Source organism: Cygnus olor, chromosome 3 (assembly GCF_009769625.2).
Source record: "Cygnus olor isolate bCygOlo1 chromosome 3, bCygOlo1.pri.v2, whole genome shotgun sequence".
Classification (NCBI taxonomy): Eukaryota; Metazoa; Chordata; class Aves; order Anseriformes; family Anatidae; genus Cygnus; species Cygnus olor.
Window position 1 is genome coordinate 60,407,064 of NC_049171.1, and position 27,520 is coordinate 60,434,583.

Sequence of the window (27,520 nt, forward strand, 5' to 3'; positions counted from 1 at the left end):
CTTCATCCAGCAGACAATAAAAGATGGAAAATTACTGCATGTTTTTATCTCAGCAACATAATGAACAGAAATACCATCCCTATGAGAGCTTTGCTTACACTTCCATTAATGCAGTGACATGAGCTACAACAGACTCTGTCCAGGTTTTTCTGAGCAACTGCTCATTTTGATTCTCCAAATTGCTAAGACCACCAACTGCAGTAACCAGTGGACAATGGGAGCTGTAAATAAGGTGCAGGCACTCAGTCCCTAATAGAAGGAAGCCATCCATCACCATGCAGAAAAAGAAAGTGAATGGGATCACTCCAGAAGGTTAATTCTTGACTGAAAGACAGCAAGTCCCTTTTGCAAGCCACCCAGCTGTAGTCAGTAATAAAAACCTGCTCTTTTTAAAAAACAGCTTTTTTTTTTTAAAAAAAAAAAAATGCATACCCCATCCAAGTAAGCATGTAATCAGTTGGTGAAATCTGCCCTCCTGCTACAGTTTTTGTCACCATTGGTAAATTCAGGGTGCATCGTACCACCCCACATTATAGCAGCAATGTTTGATGCTCCCAGACAGATGCCCAGATAGGGAGCTTCCACTAACTAGCCTTAGAAAAACCTACTTTTAGCACGTCTGCAGCATAGTGGTAAAATGGCTCAAGTATTTGTTATACAACTGGGCTAATGAGTTAATTCTTTAAGTGTAGTTAAGCTTTGTCTACACCAGACAGCAGTACCATCACTTTGCTAGAGGTAGAGAAAGTCCTTGAGGAGCCACGATGCTACCACACAGGGGAGCCCAAACCGATATATACCCACTCTAACACTCACATTTATAAGACAAAGTATTTTGGCAAGCAGCATGTATCTTATGTGTGCAGCTTGACAAAATAATCATCACACGCCTAAGCAAAATTATACAGGTATCCTTGCTAATCGGCAGCTCAGATTCGTTTTTTTGTTTGTTTTGTTTAAAAGCTAACTTTTATCAGGGAGAAAACTTGTTTTTAAAGAAAAATGAGACTTCATGGACATATTTTTCAAGATTTTACTGCAAACCAATGGGTTTGGTCACAAAAAAAATATGATACATATAACCATGTTAATTATATTACATTACAATGATAGTATACATTACAAGTAAGTCTGTAAGTTTAAATATACATCTAGAGTTACAACTGAATGTACAGATCTTTTTTACAATACATACAATCAGGAATGAAAAACCCCCAAAACCCAAAACCATAAATAATGCCCATTTTACAGATGACATCTTTTAAACAAAAAGAAAGGAAAAAAAAAAACAAGAAAAAAAAAAGAAAGAAACAACAGCTTTGACTGACTGCAGCTGGGGCATTTTGGTCCATAAAAACCCTTTCTAAAAATAGAAATCTTTTCATAGCAGCAATGCTTTCTTCAAGCATTTGGATACAAGTAATTGTGAGCCCATTTCAATAATTTTAGTTGACTGTATAGATTTACAAAAAAAATTTCAAAATTACACTTAATTTATCTTCCAAATATGGAAGAAACAAACAATGCCCCACATTGTGGTATCCTGCAAGTGTCACATTGATGCTTTACACTAAGTCCATCTGTAGTACGCAGACCACACGCATACCATTTGTTCACATAGTAAACCCACATAAATGAACTAAGAAACACACTCTGCAACAGGGAAAGCTTTGGAGCTAACAAGATCTCATCAGAAAAAGGCACATTTCATAAAATCCTCATCACGTGCAGATAGATCTTCAGGCAAGGCTTTTCAGAGCATGATTTCAAAACTGCTTGTTCTTACTCCTACAATCTGCTGTAGCAGCCTACGGCAGCAGTCACTTTTATTTTTCTTTCCCAAGAAGACAGCACCACTTCGGGGGAAGAACGAATGGAAAATGAAAAGCCTGTAACGCTCATTCAGAGAGTGATGTGCTCTTCAAAAAAGCTTCCAGCAAACAGTGTAGTTGAAATTAAGGCTGCAAAGCTGCCATGGTGGAAATGTGCAAATTCTGTTTCAAAATGACCGGTCAACTGGCAGTTCCACCAGAAGGCCAAACAAAACCAAAAATAATAATTATTATTATTAAAAAGGGAAAGAAAGAAAAATGTTCATAAGAAAGAATCCACGGGTGGGGCATATGAGAAGCCCAAAAAAGCCTCAGCAGCTTCTTTGACACTGGCGGTGATGAGGATGCTGTCTGGAGACTGGCCGATGGAGTTGGGGACTGGCTCATCTGTAAACTCAGGATCAAAGTGCCGCAGGTCACTGGGGCCACTCTGTTGAAAGGAGAGAAATGGAAAGGCACAACATTTAGAACAAGTCTTTCTATTTTCTGTAAGTGCACAGTTCAATTCAGAATAGGACAAGCACCCTTGATCTCAGGCTACCATCTCTGGGCAAATTATTAAACTGACCTGAAAAAGTGCTCAGACATGTTGGTATCTGACAACCCAAATGTTACTCTGTGCTTGTGAAGCTACCTCCTTTCTGCACCTTACTTTCCTCTTTAGTAACATGGGGATAATGGGGATTATTTTAAAATAGCTATGCAAATTAAGCATTTGTCAGAGGCCAAAAAAAAAAAAAGCCAGCTAAATTTAGACTGTCCATCAGCAAAAAGTCAGCTACTGCTTATTTTTAACCTTGTCTAGACAGCCACAAGGAAAGGAAAAGCTGTGTTTCCCAAACACAGCTACCTGATTAGTTCCCTCTGGCTTCTGAGCGCCCCACAAAGACATGTAGGAAGCGAAGACACTTTATACATTCTATAATTAGAAGTGATACGTACCACATTTGGGTTAAAAGGGGGGGTAATCTTCTTATTAATGAGATCATCCCAGTTAATTGGGGAGAAGAAGATGTGACTCTTAATCTCCATCTGTTACGGAGAAAAAAATAGATTAATTCAGACCCCAGCTAATATAAGTAATATGACCTAGTCATCTTCCTGTGCTGTGCACACAGAAGAACTGGCCACTTGGCACTTACAAAGTCTTCCTTGGCGCCAAGCCTCTTTGTCCTATCCTTCTGCAAAAGGCCTTCCAGGAGATGTCTAGCAGAGTTGGTAATATTTGGCTTCAGCTGCAAGGGTTTGTTCAAGATGTTATCATACATTTCTGCTGTGTTCCTGCTGTAGAAGGGCGGCTGTGGGAACAGCAACGGAGAGACCAAAGTTAACGAGGCTGACCACATGCAGGCCTGTGCTTTCTGAGAGCACAGGGAAAGCTCAAGAGCAAGCTTGTTTGATCTGCCACCGAGGGCTCACTGCTTACCAGGCCATAAAGCATCTCATATAAGACTGCTCCAAGGCACCACCAGTCCACAGTCCTGTCGTAGGGCTGCTTGTGCAGAACTTCAGGAGCAAGATACTGCGGAAGAGAAGAGAGCCTTGTTGGCCAAAGGGATCTTTGTAGTTAGGAAACCCCCTCAATGCTGAGTGAAAGCAGCTTACTGAAGCCCAGCATATCTAAGCTACTGGAAAGATGCAAGTACTTTATAAACAGGGAGACAGCTTGAAAGCTGTTCTCTCCCTCATCAACAAGCTCTGTGTCCCCCATGTCCTCACCACAGCCTGATATTACAAGACCCATACTGCCTCCCACTTGCCTAACCCGCTGTAAAAATGCACAAGAAGCGTCAGTTCTCACTGCAGGCTGAGGACTGGACATACCTCGGGTGTGCCGCAGAAGGTGGAGGTTGTGCCGTTGTGCTCTATGTTTTCTTTGCAGAGTCCGAAGTCGGTCAAGACAATGTGCCCTTGAGAATCAAGCAGAATATTCTCCGGCTTCAAGTCACTGTAGGAACAGATGAAAGAACAAAAGTGCTCGTTAGAAGAGCTAGAGCAAGAAGACTGTCTACAGAACTTCAATAAGCCACAAAAAATGATTAAAAGCTATTTTGAGCTAATATTGAGGTCAACTTTTTAATGCTTACTAAACAAAGGATCTGTTTTTTTTTTTGTTGTTGTGTTTGCAGAACAATGCTGCTTACCGATAAACTATGTTCAGGGAGTGCAGGTAGCCCAACGCACTGGCAATTTCAGCAGCATAAAATCGGGCTCTTGGTTCCAGGAAGCAACGCTCCCTCTGGAGATGGTAGAACAACTGCAGGAGACAGAAAGAACAAAGTTCTGTAAACGGCGCCAAAGCCTGTTAACAATGCACTTAATTAGACTCAACATATATAGCTAGGGAGAACAATGGCAGGAAATGGCCTAACGATCCTTCGGTAGTTCAAAACTTGGCAGGCTGGAAACGTTAACTCTAGTAACTTTTCCCTCATGGCTTTTCCCCCTGGAACTCTTTTATTTAAAAGGAAGGGGTAAAAGCCTACCCTACCACTGTCACATGATAGGAAATGGTATTTAATTTTCTTGCTGCTTACCTCTCCACCATTGATGTAGTCTAGGACAAAATACAATTTGTCTGCAGTTTGGAAGGAGAAGTGAAGTCCGACTAGGAAGGGGTGTTTCACATTTTTCAGCAGGACATTGCGTTCTGACATAATGTGCTTTTCCTGAAAACATGAGAAACCATTAATGTTTAGCAACAATATGTGCTGAGCAATAGCAGTAGAAATGTATTTGATGGACATCACAACAGCATCACTAAGAAGCAGCTTACCTCCTTCTTTTTCAGGATTGCTTTCTTCTGCAGGACTTTAACAGCGTAAAACTGCTCTTCTGCCTTATGCCGTGCAAGGAGAACCTGAAACAGGACAAATTCCCAGAACTGAGCAATACGAAAATACAGAACAAATTGTAAGCAACGGGAAACAACACTTTCTGTTAAACGCTGAGCACTGCTACACTCCTCCAGTTCACCTTGCAAGCTCTTTGCTGGAAATGCCTAAAGCCATCACCACTCCCACAGATAAATAAATCCAGCCCTGAGCTTTTACAGCTAGCGTCATTTCCAAGACTAAGGCATATATTCCCTCAAGCTGAAGAAGCACCCCTACCTCCTCACTCCCTTGCTCTTTTGTGACTCTTAAATGCAGTACTGGGCTCCTGCTCCCTGCAGCTCAGGGGTGAGCCAGGCACAGGGCAGCAGCACATGCCTGGGTCTGTTTTAAATGACCACCGTTCACCAAAGCCAGTACAGGCACAACCCTCAGGCATTACATACAAGAGCTGAAGAATAGTTAAAACTACAGTAAAAAAAGTTAAGTTTACCTTCCCAAAACTGCCTTTTCCAATCACTTTTAAGAAATGGAAGTCTGATGGTTTGGCATGTGGGTTTGATGATGGACCAAGATTGATCTGCTGCGAAGGACTGGGCTAGAAAAATAAACATGCAGAAAACACATTTATTAAAACAGCTTGGTGGCGAGAGGCTCAGCAACGCTTCTCTTTTTAAAAGTACAGATAAAGTGATCACAAAGAAGATCAGCCCTCTCCTTATCACTAAAAAATTTAATCTAGACATCTGCCATTAGGTTAAACAATTTGGTACTACCCAATAAAAGTGTAACAGCAGCAGTTTACTTAAGAATTCTTTCTGAGGTCTTAGCCACATTCCATAGTGAAGTTCCAACTAATAAGCTTTATTTTTAAAATCTTCTTCTCCACTTTGGGAAAATGTTTCAGTCTAACTTGATTACTCTCTTTCCCAACTACATCAATGCTATAAACTGAAGTTACACTCGTGATGCTAATTTTGCTATGCTTCTATTGCCGGCTCAGTTGATGTTCTAAAAATGCTTCACAGAGCATTAAATCTGCTTACCGGAGGAGAAGGATTAGCGTTCATAAGTTCAGGCTCTTGAGGCTGGGAGATTTTCAGAATAGACTGAACTTCAGGGCTGCAAGGAAAAGAGCACGCATAATCAGTCACCGTAAGCGTAAGGCACATCTTTCCGCCAGAGGGCAAGCAAGTACCGCGCTGGCAAAAGATCAGTTTTGGCTTGGGTTGTTACAGAAAGCAACTGATATAACCTATTCGGCTTGAGAAATAAAATCCCTCTAGAGAAAGTAAAATCAGCCGCACAAAGAAATGTATTTATGCCGTAAGTACAGATCAAAACAGGGACGGGGCTCTAGAAATCCCATCCGACTCATCTCGCCCAAACCCAGCTCATGAAGAACTGATGCAAGGTGAGTAATACTACCTCAAGAACAGCAATTAACTCTTCAGTAACAGTCATGCCAGAGGCATTAGAGTAAACAATTTTCTTCCTAGGTCTCACAAAACGTAATGGTATTTATTACTGAAACCCAGCCGAAATGTCTGATACTTACTGCTTGCATGCATAGGAGTTGGTGGCTATCTTCTGAATGAAGTCATTCAGCCCCATTCTTCTCTGCTTCATGAAAGCTATAAAATAAAAGGACAGGAGCGTTAAAATTTTTGAAAATAAAAAAAAATCGTGAATGTTTGCCTGTCCTGTATATAAAAAAAAAAAAAAAAAAAATCACACCACCCAGCAGCATCCCCGCTGCCCGCCTCACCGATGAGGATGGCCACCATGCCCCTCATCTTGGCGTAGGTCAGGGTGGGACCCGACGTCTCGGCTGCCTTCACTGTCATCGCACTGGGCTTGGCGGAGGAAAAAGATGCCGGGACAAGGAGCCGACTGCGACCAGCACCGCACTGACCCAGAGCGGCCCCCGACGGTGCTTAAGTAGCGGCGGAGCGGGGCGGGACCGGGGCGGGGCGGCGCCTTTCGTCCCCCCCCCGACGGCCCCGGGGGCCGCCCCCGGGGCCGTCGGGGGGGGGACGAACGGCGCCGCCCCGCTGCCGGCCCCGGGAGACTGATTCCGCCCCCCCCTCGCTCCCCGCTCCGGAGAACAAGATTTCCTGCCCGGTTTGCACTAAAACAAACAAATGTCCCTTCTGTGCGCTGCCCTGATCCCGGCCGGGCCGTTACCGAAAGGGAAAAGGAAAACAAACAAAAGGGAACCAAAAAAAAAATATATAATAATAATTCTTTTTTTAATGCCAAAAAGGGGAAAACGTAAGGGAAAATAAATAAATAAGTCCCGGTTCCCTGAACTTGGAGGCGGGGGGAGGAAAGGGCTGAGAGGTCTGCTGCTGGAAGTGGTGGGGAGATGACAAGTGCAGCACTGCAAACATCAAAAGAAAAAAAGAAAAAAGGAAAAAAAAAAGGGGGGGTGGGAAGGAATTGCCCCTTTTGCTTCCCCTGTTCATTACCATTCGGGAACACGGTGTGTGGGGCACCGCTGCCGTGCCCCCCCGTATCCCCCGGCCCCAATACCAGCCGGCCGCTGGGCGGCATCCCTTGGCAGCCGGCCGCCCCTCGGGGGGTGACAGCAGCAGGGACTCCCAGCGAGGTGGGCGCAGGTCTCCAAAAGTGCCTTACACCGAGGGAAGAAGGAGGGAAAGGGGTCGGGGTCCCGCCGGGAGATGGGGGGGATCCCCGGCGCCCCAGTGCGGGCGCAGCGGCGCCGGGGAGGGCAGGGGCGAGGGGAGCGGCTGTTGGGGCTCTGCCTGCTCCCACTTGTCGCTTTCCTCACTCCTGTCGCCAAAACTGCCACTATTAGCGGAGGCAGAAATTAAAGAGAAAAGGAAAAAAAAAAAAAAAAAAAGAAAAGAAATGGGAAAGAAAAAGAAACCCCAGGCTCTGCCACAGCCCCCGGTGCCCCGCACAACCTGCCGCGGGTGGCGGCGCCCCCTCACGCCCCCTCCTCTCCCCCCGGGTGCCCCCCGGTGCCCCCCGGCGCCCAGTCACCTTTCAGCGACGACTTCTCCTCCTTGCCCCTCATCTCCGCCGCGGGGCCGTGCTCTGCGCTCAGCAGCCGGGGGCGGGCTGAGGCCGGCCAAGTGCCCGGCCCGGGGGCAGGGGGAGGCGGCGGGGGGCGGAGGGGCCGGGCGCCGCTGCCGCTGCCCCGCTTACGAGCGCGGTGCCGAGGGCGCTTCGGGAGCGTTATAAACGCGGGCACGGGCCGCCCCGCACACTCTGCCCCGTTGCAACATCGCCCTCAAAATTACTGTCATCAGCGGCAGCCGCGCACACCCCGCCGCGGGGGGGCCGGCCCTGCCCTCCGCCACCCGCCCCGGCCCCGCGGCGGCGCCAGGAGGCGCTGCCCGCACCCGCTGCGAGCCGCCGCGCACCGGACTCCCCCCCCCCCCGGGTCCCCCCCCTCTTCCCCGGCCGGGCCCCGAGCCAAGGCGGGCGGAGGAGGCGGCCCCGGGTCCGCTCCCGCCCCCGGGCGCCGAGCCGCGGCTGCCGGCAGCGCTTCCCCGCCGGCCGGATAGCGCCGGGCCGGGCACGGCCCCCAGCGCCTTCCGCCGGCAGCGCCCCGGCGGCGCCCCCCCCGGCCGCGGGGCTCCGCCGCGCCCCCCCGGCCGCCGCCCGGCTCAGGACACCGCTGTCCGTCCATCCGTCCGTCCGTCCGTCGGTTCGCCCCCCCCCACACGCGTCCGCTTCCGCACCGTGTACGGGAGCAGTGGCTCGGTACGGTGGGAGGCTGTCAGCTCCCAAACCCGGGTCTCAGGAGCCCGGGATGCGCTTAACAAGCCCCTAAATTGCGTTTTAAAGCTTTTCCCGGCGGTGGCGGCTGCAAAGCCGGTTGGAACGGAAGACGCAGCTCAAGCAAGGGAAAGGTGGCCAAGAGGCATCCCGTTACTCAAGGGCCGGCTCTTCTGGAAAAGGGTCGGGCATTGTGCAAATGTCGCCGAACTGCAAGGGCTTGCATCGAGAGTTTGTGTAGTCGCTGATAAGTAAAGACAAGAGAAGAGCCAAAATAATTACAATGATGTTTCCCACTCCCGTTACGTTTCTCCCTGAGATTAAAATTCTGACAAATTGTCCTGAGCTTCTAAAGTTTTCAAAGAAAAAATTAATCATGCTTTTTCAAAGAAAAATGAATAAAGTAAAAGGTGGACATGCAAAATGAAAAAGTACATGGAGACTCCACACCAGGAGTACGAACAGTCGCAGAACTACTTGCTGCAGGATGTGCGCACACCGAAGTGTGGGTGGGCTGGGTAATGACTGGGTGAGTGAATGGCAAAAAAATACTTGAGGGCAGTGGAGTACAAAGGCAGTGTGCCTGACCCAGAATGTTCCTGAACCACGAACTCCCGGGAGCCAGGGGTGTTTTGGGGGCGAATCACTGAACAGTTGTCTATTCCTGCTGTCCGCCTTAGAAGGGACTGTTAGCTGTTGCTGGTAACCCCATATGCTGGGCTACACGGACCCGGGGCTGAGAGGTCTTCATTCTGATACTGCCTGTCTGAGTGGTGTGGTACTGGGTCTGTGCTCACAGAATTTAACCGACTCACAAAGCCCCAGGTACTGCTGCTTGGTGGCTAGAAGAAAAGAAGAGAGAGAGCCGATTGGATTTTGTAACATAATATGAAGCATGACGCTGCCAAATGGCTCGGTTCCATGTAAAAGTAGCACCAGGTGAGCAGGCTCTCATCAGCCTCCTCACCATGCCAGCATTCGGACCAGGGTCCTGCTGCGGGGTGGTGAGAAATGCAGAAAGACACAGACTGCCGGACCCTTGGGCGATGCAGGCATAAGGGCAGAGCAGGCACGATGCGCTGGCTTGCCTGTATGAGGCAGGTATGGGTAACCCTAGGGTCCTGCTAGGGACGTGCCCAGTGTAAAGCCTATGGGAATGTGATTCAGTTCATCTTGAACAAACAGGCACATCACCAGTGTGGGCCTGTGCTGTTCAAAGCACCTTCAGAAACTGCTGGCTGGCCTGTGGAAATTCATCTCCCTCGAGAAGGCTCACTATTTGGGGGGATTCTTCGTCTGCAGGGGACGGGTGTTAGTCCCGCCTGGCAGTGCTCCCTGGGTGCACAGAAACTTTCCCCTCTTGCCCTTCAGGAAGGTCAAAGGCTCCAGCAGCCCGCATGGTAATCGTAATTTGCGAGCTCTCTTCCTCTGATTCTCATTGTACTGGTACTCATTGTCCGCTGCAGGGCAAGATTTACGCATGTCCTTCAGCGCCTCCATCCTTGAGGAATTAGATTCTCAGATAGCTTCTGAACTTCATTTTGGCAATGAATTCAGTGCTAAAGGAAAGAATTCCTGCTTACTTATCTCACTGAATATAGATGTTAGGATGTGGCAGGTTGAACTGTTCCTAGAACTGCTTGGCTGACTCTGGACGGAAGCTTTCCCAAATTCTGCAAATATTTTCTGCAATATTTGGGTTCGAGTTAATTAAACAAAGACGGAATTCAAGCCTTGGACTGCAGCAATGACACTGCCCCCAAATGCAAAAGGAGATTGCACTCCTAACAGCGTCTGCGCTCTGAAGCAAAATCTCGAAAGCTTTTATTTTCCTCCCCTAAATCCCCAACAAACAAGTTCTTGCCTCTGACCTTGTAATTAAGTTTCATGTGCGACAGCCAAAACTTTCAGTCAAGACCTTCAGGCGGTCCCCACAAATGGTCTCTACAAGTAGCAGCAAATAGATAAGGACTGAATAACAGCTTTAATAACAACCCAAACAGAGATTTTAAATCAGGAGATTTCGAGTGATGTCAAAAGGTCTGCTAGACGTTGTTCTGACAGGAGGGTTATCCACTGAAACCCCTATTGATCTGGAAACATCTAATTGATTTCAGTCTCATATTTTGCCAAACACAAATTTGGAACATCTTTTATTTTACTTTTCTGATGCGTACAGAGCAGGTTTACTGCATCGTCAATAAGAGGCTTTAGTGCCAAGGGATTACGCTCACAGGATCACAGAGTGATGCAGGGCTGTACTGAGAAAAAAAAAAAAAAAAAGTAATTCCTGTCCTTGTAGAAAGCAGTGGAAAATTACAGCATCCTTTAGATGCACTGACCTCTATTTAAAAGAGCTGATAAACGATGGCCCTAACTTCCATTTTAACTCCAGCACACTGATTTGAGTCTAACGTAGTCGTCCCTGCGACTTTATGAGCAAATGATGCTGGCATTTGCATGTCTTGCTCTGAGTGTGCCCCCCCAGCAAAATATATATATATATATATATATATGTCCTTGCATTATTGAACAGCCTCTCTAGCTTAGTGTCCTCATGAAAACAGGTTAGATGACAGATACTTGAATTCATTATTGTTGTTATGAACTTAAAATAATGTGCTGTGAATGAGTAGAGTTTGTTCTTATCCAAATTGAATAATGCTAGTATGGTAAATTAGGTGAAAACATCAGATGGCAAGATGATAAAAAGGGCTCATGAGAAAGATGATTCTTCATCATGCTGTAAAGTTTCTCTGCTGCTCTCCTTCGGCCACAAGGCAGCCTAAATCGAGCAACGGGTATGTGCTCCAGAAGGAAGAATGTAACAAGCACTGTCTACTGACTCTAGCACTCGGACTTCCCTTGAAAACTTTAGCTGTTGAAGGGTAATAGCAGAGATGGATTTAGGCATTTTCTGTTGAGAGTACAACTTGAGCAAGTTTCCCTGTACCTCTCGCTTAAACATATGTGCTAAAATACAAATGATAACTGATCTAACCTAGCGATCAGATCACCTGTCTTGCCCCTATCGCTTCATCTAGTGTTCCACGAGGTGTTTTCTACCATGATATCTCAGTCCCTTTTATGTATTTACAAAGCCCCCATCATCATCATTGTAGTTCGTTATCTTAAAAGGAAGATCTCTTTAAGCCTGTAAGCCCTCCAGCAACCTTGAGTTAAGGTACTAAATGCCATAAATAGTGAGCAAATTAGTCAAAGAGAGGAATTTTTACTAGAGAGAGGTTCAGTTGGCTGCTAACTTGAAACAGCAACTTGAATTCCCTGAGGTGAATTGGATATGCAAACGGAGGTGTGCTAAAGGCAGGCTCATGCTGTCAGGTCTCATTGCTTTTCGTCTGGGTGATACCACCCTGACTCTTGCCATCGTGTCAACTGCTTTAATATTCCTTACTATTTCTATGAGGTTTTCTTTCAGGAGGCTCTCAGGGCAGAAGGATGCTCACCATGCACGTTAAACCAGGCTTTATTTGTGGAGATTTATCTTCAGCGATGGGAACACATTTATCCAGTTTTAGGATGTATTTACTACCTAGTTATCTGGTTGTTTTCAGTGGGGTTATTACCTATTTCTCAGGGTAGAATAATTAGTCTAACCTAGAGGGTGAGCAAAGAAGTGTTAATTTTGCCCTAGGCAAATGGTCCAAAGCAGGGTCCAAATATGCGTTTTTGTATTCATATGCTATACATTTACCCTTCTTAAATTTGGGCATTTGAGGTGGGCATATAGTCACCAAGGGTACCCACCTTGGTCAGAAGAGAGAAATAAGCACCCTGGAGACCATTCAGTGAATCTATGGCCTGAATCGGGCAGTGCCTAATGTATAGTTGAAGGAATTGGGGCCTGAAACCCACAGACAGGTAGTGGCTCTTTTGAATCACAGGTGTTGGTTTTTTTTGTTATATCTGAAGCTTCACTTGTAAAAGACGTGGAATTACTTTAGAGGATCATGTTGTCAACATGCCTGGAGAGAGCTGAGACTCTAGCCATTTTTTCCCTGATTTATATATATTTATATAAAGAGATAAAATCTTAGGGCAAGTTTAAATACCATACATGGTATGCAGAGATTCCTGGCATGCCTCAGTTCAGTCTAGCTATGGACCTGGAAGAAGACTTGTAACATTAGTATAACGCTCCATTGTGCTCCTCAAGGATCAGTTATACATCTTGGTTTCATGTTGGTATCCCTGCATGGTTCTGTGTTGTGCTGGACAGACAAGACATACCAGCTTTCTTGAAATTAATTGATGTACCTTGCCTTGCGCTTTGCCTGATAGCATCTCAGTGCGATCTAGAAGAATTACTTCTATTTTATACAAGTGGGAATTAAACCGCAGGGTAGACAATGTGTCTCATCCAAGGGAAGTCTGCGGCAGAACTGAAAATTAAATGCAAAGTAAACTTTCCCCCACTCTATTAAGTGGATTAAGATTAGGACAGATGATCTCCAGAGGTCCCTTCCAACCTAAACCATTCTGTGATTCTGTGATTGCTCTGTAGCACTATATATTCCGTATCTCCCAACTATATATTCCATATCTGCCAACATCATACGAGCTGTTACATGCATTGTAAGTAGACAATTTAGGATGGCAAGATCACTTTCAGCCAGAGCAGGCACTGCAGGTGCCTGCTGTACCTTGGTGGATCTCACCTAGATATCTAGCATTACTGTAGCCCTGGTTCCCTTCCCAACAGCAACAACCGCCCACAAAGAAATACGTGGGACTTAGAAGCACCGACAACTAAAAACTGTTCTTGTGGTTCAGGAAAGGATCTGAATCCAGGTCTGTGGGGAAGAGAAGGCTCCATATCTGTATCTGCATTTAACTGGCAACTGGGAACATCGCCTATCTCGGAAATGCCAGGAAAGTGCTTTTCCCACAGCACAGGATCACCACAGAGAATATTACTGTAAGACAAAAAAGTCCCACAGTTGTTTCACAGGCAGATACAGAAAGAACCAGCCACAAACATCTGCAGCTTGAATTTCTTTTTTTCACTTCCAGATACTATTTTCAAACCTGCGCAGTCATTCACTATGCTGTGAATCTCTTTGTAGTATTCCAATTAGCCCAGATCTTTTTAACACCTTAAGCCCTAAAGTAATTTGGGAAGCTTTGATATGGGTTTCATTTACTTTGATAGAAGCTGTCTTTTTTTTTTTTTTTTTTTTTTTTTTTTTTTTTTTTTTTGATAAGTGCTTTACATGATTAAGAAGAAAAGAAAGAAGAGCTTAATTTCAGGCACCCAAGCTCAAATGTTTTGGCCATAAGTTTACTAGACTTCAGGGCCAAAAGGAGCTACTAGAACATTTGTCCTGGCTCTCTACATAACACGGACTTGCATTTGCTCTTGCATATATCAGGTCCAGCAACTTTACCTTTAAAGTTTCTTGTCTCTTCCTCTTAATGCAAGCTTGACTATCTCAACATTTTCATCCAGTTCAAGGATAATCATCAGGAGGTTTTGACAAGCACAGACACCCACCCATGCCTAATCATGCAGTCGACCACAGGCTGTGAGTACATGACCTTTCCAGCCTTCAGCAAGGGCTTCCTCACCCCGGCGCGTCTGCAGCTGCTCGTCAGCACCCACAGGGTGGGTGTTACTAGCCCATGGGTCAGCTGGCAGGTCTCCACGGGGAGCTCCCACTGCCTGCATCAGCCAGCCAGGTGATGAGCACCTGGGCAAGGCCTCTGCAGCTGGCACAGGTGGAGCTGGAGGCAGGCCCAGGTCCCAGCCTGCTTGGCCATCGTGTGAGGCAGTGAGCACAACACCGCTGATCTTACACGCATTGGCTGCCTTGTCATTTTAACCTCATAAAAAAGGGATGCAGATGTGGAAGTGTGCCACTCCGAACAGTTGCTGCTACTTCTGTAACATTTCCCATCAGAACCTTACAGCACTTCGATTTGTTCAGGAAATATCTGCATACGGGAACGGGGAACAGGAGGTCTAGCATATGGGATTACTGCTGAATGCAGTGTGACACTGACGTCCATATCTGCAGTGAGATGAACACAACACCTTCCTGCTCTGCTGAGCTGAATATCATGTGTCAATCTTTCATACAAGACAGCTTTAATAATGCTATAGAATATTAGGAAAGGACAGGAAAGGAAAGGACAGGACAGGACAGGACAGGACAGGACAGGAAAGGAAAGGAAAGGAAAGGAAAGGGAAACGAAAGGGAAACGAAAGGGAAAAGGAGAAAGGGAATCAACAGTCTCTCTGTTTTTTGTTGTTGTTGTTGTTTGTTTGTTTGTTTTTTAATCAGGGGACTAGAAAAAACAACAACTAGAACTTGGGCGTGTTCCAAACATGTCTCAGCCTGTTGCAATATGGGAAATATTATGAAGCGCTTCCTATTTTATAGACATCAGAGTTCTTTAGAAATAACAGATAATGTTTCAGATGAGGAAATTGAAAAATAAAAGTGCTAAGCAAATTACTGTACAGTGAGACAGAGGATCAAAAACAAAGCTTTTGGTATTGTACCATTTATGTCGACAAGTGAATCACTGAGGGTGAATACACAATTTAAATCTGGAAAGTCTATGCACAATGTAGCTACCGATGGCAGCTTTAGTTGCTTTAGTTGCTTCCAAAATATAACATTGAGGACTTTTCCACAGTTATATTAAATTGTACTACTAGTACAATATTAGCAGTTTTCACTTAGCCATGATATTCACTTATGCTTGTTTTTATCCAAAGATCTTTAAGCCCTTACACAAGCAAATACTAACAGTGACATTTCAAAGCATGAAGACGTGGGGAAGTTGGGTTACTTGGGTCATTGTCATATGATGAGCCCAAAATAGAAAAAGCATCTTGCAGGGCTTGTGACTTCTATCCCATGCTCCCCTGTTCAGACATACAGCCCACCTCCTGCGAGGCGCACAACTAGACTGGCAGTAGTTCTGTTCATTTAGTGACTGACCCAGACTGACTGACTCAAAACAGGCGTTGAAATCTCAGCTGTCGGACTCTGAATCAATAAAATGCTGTCCTCTCTCTGTTTCCATCAGATTTGCAAGTAATGCTCTAGTTTTGACCCATTTCCTAATTTTGAAATTCTTAGTGCTTGTCACAGAATTGCAATAAAGGCAGACAAGAAAAGAGCAGAGATAGCTAACGAATTTCTCAGAAAGGAAGAAAAACTATTTGTGCCAGTGTTTGAGATACGGAAGTATAAAATACACAGAGCTGCATCTGTCAGATTCGGCTGAGTAGTAACTCTCTGTATCTGCATAATCCTTTTTTGATTCCACTTTATCTGCTTCAAAATGGATAGTACGTGGCAGCAAAATATGCTCAGCTTTGTCTGGAGATATCACTCTGAAGTGTTTTTTACAGAATACAGTCTTCTCATCTTTAGTATTATGTATACATATGTAGTTATTACTGTGATCATGTTTTTCATTTAATATGTATTTATTCTCTCTTATTTAACTCTTCTAATTTGAACAGCATACATAGAACTTATAGCTCTTTCATCTAGTTTCAGGTCACACCGATGAAAGATCTGTAATCACTCAAGCCCCAGAGCAACAGCCCTGGTTGTTCCAAGTGTTTGTCTGTAGGTGCTGCAACCACAACTAGCAAACTTCCAAGTTGCTTAGGCAGTGTGACCTGAGTCATAGAATAATAGAAAAGGACTTCTATTCATGCTTTTCTGTTCACTGGAACATACTTAAATGTACAGTAATGACTAATGGAGCAGTGAACACAGTTGTTGAAGACAGCTTAATAGGAAAATGTGATTTGTTCGGGGGGGGGGGGGGTTGTTAGGATTTTAGAAACTGTGAGAACCAACATTGGTTCATTAATATAATGAGGTTTTGTTTCTTAATGCACATTTTTATTCTCAGATGTGGTGTTTTTAAATATAAAAGAATTTTATGGGACTGAGACATCAGATTCCATTTTGTTGTATAAACCTATTTCTGGCTTCTGGGATAGGAAAAAAGAACTTCTCTGAGTGTTTCTGAGTTTCTTGTGTCTTCCCCTTTAGCGGTGTCTCTCCAATTCTGTTTGTTCATCGGTTGTTTAGGTTTTTGGAAAACTATTCATGGACCACCTTGTGCGATACAACTATAACATTTTAATAATTAAACAGCTGTAATTAAGCGATGCTTTGAGTGTTCACTCACTTGCCTTTTTCAAGAATGTTTTGAGAATATTATTACTTTGATTTCCTTGTTATCTTTGCTTGACTGATTACTTAAAATAAGAATTGTGACCACTTTTCAGGTCACCACCTGATGTTTAATGGACTGCTGGCACGGCAGAGGCCACAGGCTGAGAAACACTTGACAGTGACCATTACTGCAGATGAGATGCTGGGTCAGGCAGGACTTTGATTGGACCAAAATGGCAATTCAGATGTTCTCAAGACAATTTGAGAACGGTAAGCTGATTAAAAACTATTTTATGTTTTCAGTTTTATCAATATGTTACAGCTATTGACTTGTAAAATTCCTCTTTCATCACTCATGATCATTTTCCCAGAAGATCTTTAAATGGCTTTCAAAATCGAATTTTACTTTGAATTGGCTCTGCAGGAAGAAAAACAGGCTTCCAGGCCGTATGCCATCATTTACCAGCATGGCTCAGCATCCCGACAGTTCCGTGGGGCCGACTTGTAAGAAATGTGGAATAACTGAGATGAACAACTGAGATGCTGAATTCATTTCACAAAGCAAAATATTTGGACTGCTAGAAAAAGAAAAAAAAAAAAGGAACTGGCGTGGGAGTAAGTGGGGAACTCCGTATAGAAACAGGAAGTATCGTGTGGCTGATAGGAAATGGGTGCAAAGCATCTGTTTTGGTAGTATTTTCGCTTGTTTTGGGGGTATTTCCATAGTGAACTGGAAATTGGCCTTGTGTGTAGGTATTACTTCACTGATGAGCGAAAGGAAGGCACTAATTTGGAGCACAGCACAGCAGCTGTCAGCATTACTGCACAGCAACACCGCACAACAGCTGAAGGCCACTCGTGTAAAACACAACATCCCACTGAGGCTGTGGATGACTGTAGAGCTGCTCTGACCTGCCATAAAGTGTAAACAGCCCTTTGACTTCTATAAAAACAGAAAGCTGTCTTCCAGGCTGCCTTTTCTGACTAGGATCACTTCTGCCTCCAGAAATGCTGGGATACAACCCCATCGACACTACAAAAACTACAAGGCAGCAAGGTGCGAACACGACGAAAGCACTTTGTGATCCTGTTTGGCAAAGCCTTTACCACACGTGGATCTGACAGGAGGGAAGCGTAGCTCTCCTGTTTCCGTGATTGTTAGCTGGTGGCTGGTCTGGAGCACACTCCCAAGCCCTGTGGCGTCAGGGCTGTTTGCTCCTTTGGTTTTGTCACAAGATTGTTTTTTTTTCTTCACAGAAGTCAAATCTAAAAATATGACAGTTTTACTTGTGTAAGTGAAGTTCTACTGAGGCAGTAGGTCTTGAGCAAGTTGTTTGTCAGACCTCCGCAGAGCTCTGGGGAGGGTAGTGTGCTGCCCTTGATATGATGAAGTCATTTTTAGAGGAAGTCCTTGTACGGACGATTTACTCATTGCTTTGGAAGATTTTAAGTAGCATTTCCACCAGGACCAATTCATATTCCAGATTTGACTTTCATTTTTTCAGTCATTCCTCAGTCATCTGGGCGGTGGAGGTAAGCTTGGATATGCTGGTGCGATTGGGCACCACTGAAAGCTCAGACAAAATCCCTGACAGAAGGCTATTTTAGACCTCCCCCTCCATGTCAGAAGTGTTCTGCTTTTACAGAGTTATAAAAGGACTGAAATAAATGAAAGATATATTTCAAGGTTGTCATGGTAAAGCTCCTGAGAAACATATTTAGTGAGATGTAGAGTCAGACAATTGTTTGGAGGGCTCTTTTTGCCATTAGCTTTCCTCTCTTTGAAGAATGAAACCTGTTAGCTTAAATGATTTCAAATACGGCCCATCACTGTCTGCTAAATAGATCACGTTAATTTACATTTGTCTTGGATCACAGTGTTACAGTAGTGACAGGGGATAATTTGTTTTTAACTCCATCTTTCTTCTGTCTTTTCAGAATCACAAAATGGTGAAGGCTGGAAGGGCCCTCTGGAGGCCATCTTGACCCCAACCCCTGGTCAGGCAGGGTCACCCAGAGCAGGTTGCCCAGGACCATGTCCAGGCAGCTTTTGAAGATCTCCAAGGAGGAGACTCCACAGCCTCTCTGGGCAACCTGTGCCAGTGCTCCATCACCTGTACAGTACAGAGGTGCTTCCTGATGTTCAGACAGAACCTTCTGTGTTCCAGTTTTTGTCCACGGCTTCTTGTCCTGGCACTAGGCATCACTAAAAAGAGCCTGGCTCCATCTTCATTGCTCTTCCCTTCAGGTATTTATATACGTTGATGAGATCCTCCCTGAACCTTCTCTTCTCCAGGCTGAACAGTTCCAGGTCTCAGTCTCTCCTCATAGGAGAGATGCTCCAGTCCCTTCATCATCTTCATAGCACTGTGTTGGACTCCTTCCAGAATGTCCATGTCTCTTGTTCTATGGAGCTCAGAAGTGGGCACAGCACACCAGGTGTGGCCTCACCAGTGCTGAACAGAAAGGAAGGATCAACTCCCTTGACCTGCTGGCAACACTGCTTGATACAGCCTAGGATAACAGTGCCCTGCTTTGCTACAAGGACACATTGCTGGCTCATGTTCAACTTGGTCCTTTTCTGACAAACTGCCTTCCAGATGGGCGGCCCCCAGCTCCTCCTTGGAGTGATCTTTTTTTCCTTAATCTTTTCCTGCATTTCACTTTGTTTACTCCCTCAGACCCTTCTTTCTTCTTCACTGTTCCTGTTTGAAGACAGCACTCTGAAAGCAACATCTTCAGCTACAGTCACCTTCAAAGGAACATCATCAGCTCAAAGTCATCTTCAAAATTGTTTAAAGTGAAAGAGATCACTTTAACATATTTTTATTGCATAAGGTAGAGTCAAATATAATTAAAAAATTGCCTCCAGCCAAGAAGGATGTTAAGAAACTGGAGAGAGCCTAGTGGAGGGCTACCAGAATGGTCAGGGGGTCTATTTACAAAACCATTGAGAACAGGCTGAAGAGCTGGGTTTTGTAAGAGCAGGATTTGTTTATTCTGATAAAAAGGAGATCAAAGGCAGTTGAAAGCAGCCTAGCCCTACCAGTACTTGAAGAGGAGCTACATTGACACCAAAATTTTCTCAGTGGTAACAGGAGGTGCAAAAGGGGGCAATGGCAGCAATATCAGTGTTCGGTCTAGACATTATGAGACAGAATACCCATCTGAGGGTATTGCAGCCCTTGAACAGGCTTCTTTAAGAGAGGGAAAAATCCATGTCCCCAGAAATTTCTAAACCTCAGCTAGGCAAAGCCACACTGACCTGCTCCACTGCTGGTCATAGGCTGGCCTTGGGAAGGGATGGGATGGGATGGGATGGGATGGTCCCTCTAAAAATCACTGTAACACTGCAAAATGAGGTTCTTATCCTCTTAAAACACGTAGTGTAGGGTCTGGCATGCTCTCCATTAGTTAGCCAGTCCTTTCTGAACTACAGGTGGGTTTTTTGTCTGGAAGAAGAGAAATTTTATTTTCTTTTGAAGGGAGGGGTAATATAAACTAACCTAAACAGTTTCAGTAATTCTGGGATAAGTGGAATACTTGTGAATACTTTTCTTTCTTTGAATTGAATGTATTTCATGAAGGCAGTGTCCCCTTGGTCTTCATTTCCCATCAAAACTCTATATTCTTGTGTTTGCTGAAAGATGTTCAGGCACAGAGTAATGCTGACATTCTAGCAAATATGCTTCCAGCAGAGCAGAATCTGTAGTTTCGGTGGTTAAAACTGCATTGCAATTCTGATACATCTGTAACGTAGCAACAGATGTAAGAGGAAAAAGTTTGTGTGAACAGAGAAGTATCTGTCCTTCAGTCAGGCTGCTCCTGAGCTGCAGAGTGATTCTAAATGTAGTATTACAGATGGCATTATACTTCATCTTAAAGGATATGTATAGATCTCAGGGCATGGTAGGTCACCCTGTATTAGAACTTGCATGATCTCAGATCTATAAACCAGTGTCTTCATTTTTAGGTAGGCAAGTAGAGTCCTTAGTTTTAGTGGGATGATTTACATCCACGTGATTATGCATACGTGTGTTTATATAAGTTCTTTATTTGTTGATTCAATATTTATGATTTTTCTGCAAGTTATTCTCATGAAATCTTTGCTCAAATAACAGTTTTGTTTGTTTTGTTTTGTTTTCTGGGATTGTCCACAGGCACCCAATGCCTTTTGTGGAGAGGTGTTTCTTTCACAGCTTCCAATTCCTTCTCAGGAATAAATTCACTTATCTTAACTTGCATGTCTTAAATACTTTTTTTTAGAACATAGGCTGTAAGCCACAATCTTGTATTTGCTGCAATTACTTTTAACATACTTGCATACCTCATTTTTTGTGCAACTATATTAAAAGCAGCAACAATTTTCCATCTGTTTTAATTTGCAGCAAATGAGTTTATGCTGCTTTGTTTTAGGAAGACAAGAGCTTGTCTTCTTCAGTAATTATCTCCAGACAATGCTGGTTGAATGATGTGATAGGCTAAATGAAAATGATAGTTTATCTCAGGTAAACTAAGCAATTTTGTTCCAACATATTCAAGTCTGATTATAATAAAAGGCTTTGAATTCATTTCCCTAACCACTGAACTGGTGTTCACAAATTGCTTTCCCATGTGTACAGTGACAATGCAGTTATAAATATCTCCTTTAGACTAAGGAGGATATCAAGAAAAAATATGATTGTTGACATTACTTAAAATGAAACCTTTTCATACTGGCTACCAGGATCACTTCTTATTCTCCTAGTTTCTGGGTAGCGGGAAGGTTTTTGAGCTTTTCATACAGTTACAGACATAAGTCACTGATACAGTTTAGGTAAAAAACAGTTGACAACATAGTGTCTTCTTCACATGAACAAAAGCCTTCCATCTCCTGAAGGTGGCCTTCTGTGTAGGAACTGGAAAAGCAGCAGGTTTCTTTGAAGAAGGCTTCCCCTCTTGCCTCAAGCAATCACTCTCTCTGCCTAGGGCCTTGAAAAGTAGCTAGGGGATAACGAACAGCAAACCATAGTTAGCCCTTCTCTCCTAAAATACTTTTATCTCAGAGTATTTGCATATGTGGGAAAAGAGCTAAATCTCTCCTCAGTCAGATTTTTCTGTTGCAACATCCATTTCTGCTGCATGATGGTATGGGCTGATGAATACCAAAGTGATGGTATGCAGTGTATGACCTTGTTAGTCTTCCCCCTTTCTGGACAAACCTTACCCTTTGAGAAGTGCAGTCTCACAGATTTCGCTTGCAAAATATATTGCAGAGAAATACGATACATATAGTCCTCGCATTCACATTACAAAAGACAAAATTCTGTCTTTTTTGTCTGATTTCATTGTAAGGAACCAACTTGGGCACAATCATAATTTCAAGCTCACCTTTAGAAACAATAGCAAAAAAATCAGAAAAAAAATAGAGCAACTGAGTATTTACATTTTTCTGTGGGGGCATCAGTCAATATGGCCTTTTTATGATTTATTATAATTACTATTAAGTTTCCTTCAATGCCTATAAAATACATAACAATAGTTCTCTTTGGGCAGGAGCCAAGCAATCCAAATGAATATCCAGGAGACTCCTGATACGCAGCTTCTCTTCTATGCCACATTTTCCTAGAGCTATTATTCTCTATTAATCTTGCAATGACCCACGTTTCTGTGTGATTTATTGCTTAGCTGCATAACTGCACAAAAGGTTTGTGGATGATGCCCCTCATATTGCTCTTCAGAAACATAACACTCCTGCAAGGCCTGGAGTTTTTTTCACTGGCAAGACTCCAGATAAAACGGCGCATCCTTTCCATGAGGTCTTGCCAGCCAACATGTGGATACCTGCAGGGAAAATGGGACCTCAAAATGAAGAGAGCTGCAGTTTAGATACTGGCTGGAAAGCACAATGTGGTGGAGGAAATGTAAGGGCAAGATTAAAGGGAAGATCTGGATATCCTGCTGGCACCTGCGAGAGCAGTGGAGGTGCTGCCTTCTTGTCGCTCTGCTGTTTTCTCTGGTGGCCTCTTTTTTATCCTCTTTCCCTCCTTTGCCTTTGTTCCCCACCACTGTGCCAATGTAGCAGTTTCTCTAGAAATCTTATCTACTGCCACACTCTGGGAGAAATCCCTTTAGGGCCTTGGTTTGACTCATTTGGGTCTGGTCTCCTTCACCGTATTCTGTGGTAAGTCAGACCCCAGATTTACAACTCAACAGAATGAGAAGTCAAAAAAAAAAAAAAAAAGATAAAAAGATATAAGTACTTAACTCTGTGCTATATCTGCACAAATTTTGCAAGAAAATGGGACTCCGAGGACAATAACAAGGATTGGAACAGAAAAGAAAGGAGTAGAGGGGTGTTGAGGAATCTCTAGCACTGAAAGTTAAGAAGCTAAACCCAGCTTGTCTAGCCTTCCTTCATAGTCAGAGGAGAAAAAAGGACACAGATAGAGACTGATTCTTCTCCTCCTCAGACAGGAGGAGAAGACCTCTTTTAGGTCAGAAAAACTGTGTCTGTTCCTCTCCGTGCATTGCCACAAAAACTGGAGTGCCAACCTGTGACACGAACATCCACTTTGCAGAGGTCTGAAGTCAGGTGATAAAATGGTTTGGGTTCGTATTTGGGAAAAATTCCTCAGAGCTATGAGTCCTAGGAACACAATTTTTTCACCAAAAAATGAAAATGGGCGGTCACCACACATCTTCCAGATTGCAATGTTCAAGCTGACACAGAGGTCTGCTTGTCGCCTGCCACTGGTGGCTGCTGATCAGCTTGAGACTCCTGAATGTAAATCTGCAGTCACCTCACACACCTTCAGCTCGGACTGCTACATTTCTTTTTCATTGCCATTTCAGTACGACAGAGAGAAAGACTTTTATATTAACTGCAATTAAACTCTATTAGACCTTTGATCTGCTACCATGTTGTAGTGTCTAAATGAATACATTAAAAGAAAAATAAAATGTGAAATAATTATCCTCTGTAAGTTGCAAAGCTGAATTTCAAGCTGTGCTTTGAGATCAGTTTCATCACATTTTTAATTGTGCTAACTTTTGTTTCAGGGGAGGAAAAAAAAAAAAGCTTTATTGGAAAAGATGAGGGCAAAATAGAACAAAAGCTGATGTTTCATTAAACTGAGAAATGCCACGGGCTTGAAATTGTAATCTTTAAAAGTCCTCTATTAAGAAATCAGATTTCCAAATTGTTGGGCTTGATGAAGTAAAACCTTAGTTTTCTCAAAGAGACGTGCATTGGCAAGAAAAATACCAACGCTATTTTGGAGGTCAATTTAAAAAATATTGTGCTGAAAGATCAAAATTAACCTAGTATGATGGTCAGTTGATGTTGGAAAGTGAGAAAAAAATGACCACCCTGATAATCAGTCTGAAAAACAAAGGACTAGTTTCCACTTAGCTTGCTGAATGAGACTGAGGGTTTGTTGGAAGAGAAGCGTGGGTTTTATTGGTGCACACCCAAAGGGCAGCTCTAGCCCTTTGTGCCGAGGGAGGGAGAACAGAGCTGAGGACGGGCGCTGGATTGGTGGGCGCTCCTCTTCCCTGCACTCAGGTGAGGTTTGGGAGCTTTATAGGAGAATGGGGAAAAATGCTGTGCTTCTCCATTTTGAACACAGGTATGTTTAGGATTTAGGATTCTGCTTCCAGTCCTCACAGGCAGCAAAGAACACTGAATGCTAGGGTAGGAGCTCCCAGATGGGGCTAGCAGCCCAGTTCTCTTAAGTACAAATTCCACAAGTGCAAAGAGAAGCTTTCAGGCACTTCCACACGAGAATATCGACCTGGGTCTTCAGAGGACTGTTTTTGTGCCCAAAACCTACTACACTATATTGTATAAGAATGTTGTGCTAGTCAGGTAAGTAATAGATCTTGGTGGAGGGTGTTTTTTTTTGTTTTGTTTTGTTTTTTTTTTACTTCTCAAGAAGAAGAAACAATGACTTTTACTGTCCCTTCAGTATTTTGTGCACACAGTGATTGATTGATTGATTGATTTTTTCAGTCTGCTCTTTGTCCGTACAGACTGCTTTCAATTTCGCTGCATATTATGGCTTGCAGTGCAGTGCAATCTGCAGAATTGTAAGATGGAGCTGTAAGACAAGGTGAAGCACTAGGGAAAATTTCCAGCAAATGCCCTAATTATTACATCTCTGTCTCTCTGGCTGCTATTCCCTAGAGGAGCCATATGTTTTCATTGCAGAAAGAGACAGTCCATCCATTCCCATGGCAAAAGCAGATCTCCCCATGCATACTCTCTGTAGATAAATTGGCAAAAAAGAGAACTAAACCTCAACCTTTTATGCCTCTATTCCCACTCTGTTCAAGGGAATATTAACTTTAAAGTGTAGCTGAGAGCCACATAAAATTACCAGTGTTATCAAGTGCAATAAGCCTGAAAACCCAATAGACTGATTATCTGTTGGTTTGCCTCTTTGGTAATCACTGATATCTGCCAGAGTGAATACCAAGGTAAGTGCAAAACGATATCAAATTTAAGCAGTAGTATTCTGGAGACCTTTGGACTAAGAGGCAGAAAATCGGGCCCAGCAGGTGTAAATATATGCAAAAGAATCACAGGATCTCAGTCTCAGAAAGGTCCCTCCCTCCCTCCCTTCCTTCCTTCCTTCCTTCCTTCCTTCCTTCCTTCCTTCCTTCCTTCCTTCCTTCCTTCCTTCCTTCTTAATAGAGAGTTTCTAGCCCTCATGGTGAAATATGGTCGAAACAAACTCAAATTCAAACTAAGGGTTCACCATTTTGAAGAACGAGAATGGGAAGGAAGGGGTGAAGAGAAGAGAGAGAGAAGGTTACCACATGACTGTTGAATGTCTCAGATGTAATACTATGTTTAACTTTGAATGCTGATTTGAATGAATGCTACAGAGATAACAATGAGAAATAGTATTTGGGAAGCAGACTAGTTAAAAAAAAAAAAAAAAAAAGTTTTGTAGCCTGAAGACAAAATGACTGGGAAAGCTCCCAAGTTCCTTGGCTTAAACTGGTTGAGTAAACACTGTAGATCTCATTTTCAGTGATCATTAATATAGACCTAGTCAGTATGAAGGTCAAAAATCACACCACTTGTGGAAATCTAGCCAGCCTCAACAAACACAAAATGAGAGAACCGACTACACCAAAGGTCCCCATCACCCTATGTGGGAAGAGATGCCTTCGTGAGCATGCCTGCTTGGCAGGGTGCAGAGCCAGGCAGAGACACTGGAGCCAGCGTGGGGACCTGGGAACAGAAGTGCAAGAGCCAGGCCAGCACCTGTGTCCCCGGGGAGCTCATCCTGGGTTACGTGTCTCTTCTGCTGCCTTAAATAATGACACTTATTGCCTAGTCATGACTTTGATGACGCTTTTCTTTGGGGTATTTCTGCCTAAACATTCCCTTCTAAATTGGTAAAATGTTACTCATCTAGATCATGATCTTGCGAGGCCCTTGACCCTCTCAGACATCTGGGAATGACTTGGCTGCAGTAAATTGAGGATACACAAGCATTTTTATTAGGGTGAGTTAGCAAGCACAGAGCTGAGCTCATGAACTGCATTATTTTGGGCCAGGGACAGCTGATTTCCAATTGTGTGTGGCACAAATAACTACAGCAAACCTGTGTTGGATACGCAAGTGGCACTCCCTGCTCAGTTGCAAAATGCTGTAATGAATTGAATTGAATTGAATAGACAGGAGCAGAGAACTGGAAATAAAGTGAACACTATTGGGAAAGGTGCTGCCAACCTAAAGCATTCCAAAATCATGAGTCCAGACAGTCTCCCCAAGTTATAAAACTGGATTACACATAACTTTTAAATAAAAATAATAAATGGTAAGTTCTTCTTGCTCTATGTTTTCAGAGCTTCCAGGTGCTTCAGACTCACATTTTCTCTTCAGCCACAAGTATTAAACATCTAAACATCAGCAAGTAAGGATATGCAAAGGAAACTTGAAATATCATGAAAATCATCATCTAGTTGTAAGAATTGGCAAAACTCCTGTAAACCTGGCACTGTAAACCAGAGGCATTAAGTATCTCAGATTTTTAAGCTTTATTTAATAGGCACTTCAGATCCAAATTATTAAGAACAATTTGAGATACATGATGTAGAAAAGTAAGAGCTGCTTCTTGCTAACAAGTGTATCTTCGAGCTCAGTGAATGTGTGTGGAAATGCAAAGGACTGCAGGGACAGTCTCCTAAGTCCTGCAGTTTTCCTTTTGCATTGGCACTGATGTGGGGAGGGCATTTCCCCTCCATGGTTTAAGACCCGGTGGAGCTCTAAGGAAGGCAGAGCCGTCAGTGAAGCAATGTCTTTTTGGCTGTGCCACTGTTCAATGTTATAAACAGAAATTCCAGATTATCCACTGGTGGAAACCATAGCTGGCAAGCTTTTGCTTGTTTCCATTTCCTTTGCAAACCCAAGAGATACATTATATATACTTCTATAAGATAAATAATGGGAGAATTCTATAAATGTTAGCTGTGGTTTGAATCTGTAGACAATTCATACACTTCTTTTAAAGGTCACAGTAGGCTTAGAACTACTGCTCTTTTATTAAGACAGATGGATCATTGATAAAGCTTCTGAAGATCATTTGCAGAAATTATTTAATCTCATGGTTATATCCTGCCCTTTTTTGCTCCTTATGCTCTGACCAAGGAATTATTTTGCCTGTTGCAATCATCCTCGGGGACACCCAATGTTGCCGTGTAAACACAGCGCAAAACGGCCAAGTCGTAAGACTCAGTCCACTCTGGGTTTGGAAACCAAGAATTCAAGCTTTTGCTTCAAAGCAGTTTAAGTCCTCTGGCATAACCAAGAGCCGGTATGCAAGTAAAGTGTAAAAATTCAGGACCCCTTCAGTCCTGAAAATTACCTTTGACTGCACTTGTAGAAACCTGGAAAGAAATACGGCATTAGACCTCGAATAGCATTCTTACAGGAGCC

The 27,520-nt window shown here is 43.7% G+C and overlaps 1 protein-coding gene and 1 long non-coding RNA gene across 4 annotated transcripts; one reads left to right on the forward strand and one right to left on the reverse strand.

Annotated features, from left to right (window-relative positions):
• Window positions 1–1,019: 1,019 nt before the first annotated feature.
• SGK1 (serum/glucocorticoid regulated kinase 1) lies at window positions 1,020–7,990 on the reverse strand. Of its 2 annotated transcripts, none has more exons than XM_040550977.1 (12): window positions 7,676–7,990; window positions 6,225–6,300; window positions 5,713–5,788; window positions 5,160–5,264; window positions 4,609–4,692; window positions 4,370–4,501; window positions 3,977–4,089; window positions 3,657–3,780; window positions 3,259–3,354; window positions 2,975–3,130; window positions 2,775–2,864; window positions 1,020–2,262 (listed from the first exon to the last, which is right to left on the reverse strand). In XM_040550977.1, the coding sequence occupies exons 1-12, from the start codon at window positions 7,707–7,709 to the stop codon at window positions 2,095–2,097; spliced, it is 1,254 nt and encodes a 417-aa protein (XP_040406911.1). In that variant the 5' UTR covers window positions 7,710–7,990; the 3' UTR covers window positions 1,020–2,094. The 2 variants fall into 2 exon arrangements, with proteins under 2 accessions (XP_040406911.1, XP_040406910.1); XM_040550976.1 differs by lacking the exon at window positions 7,676–7,990 and adding an exon at window positions 6,435–6,602.
• Window positions 7,991–8,254: 264 nt separating this feature from the next.
• LOC121067029 lies at window positions 8,255–21,157 on the forward strand. Of its 2 annotated transcripts, none has more exons than XR_005818073.1 (4): window positions 8,255–9,517; window positions 16,701–16,857; window positions 17,012–17,644; window positions 18,526–21,157. It is a non-coding gene; the product is annotated as an uncharacterized LOC121067029 (long non-coding RNA). The 2 variants fall into 2 exon arrangements; XR_005818074.1 differs by having other exon boundaries at window positions 8,255–9,355.
• Window positions 21,158–27,520: the final 6,363 nt, after the last annotated feature.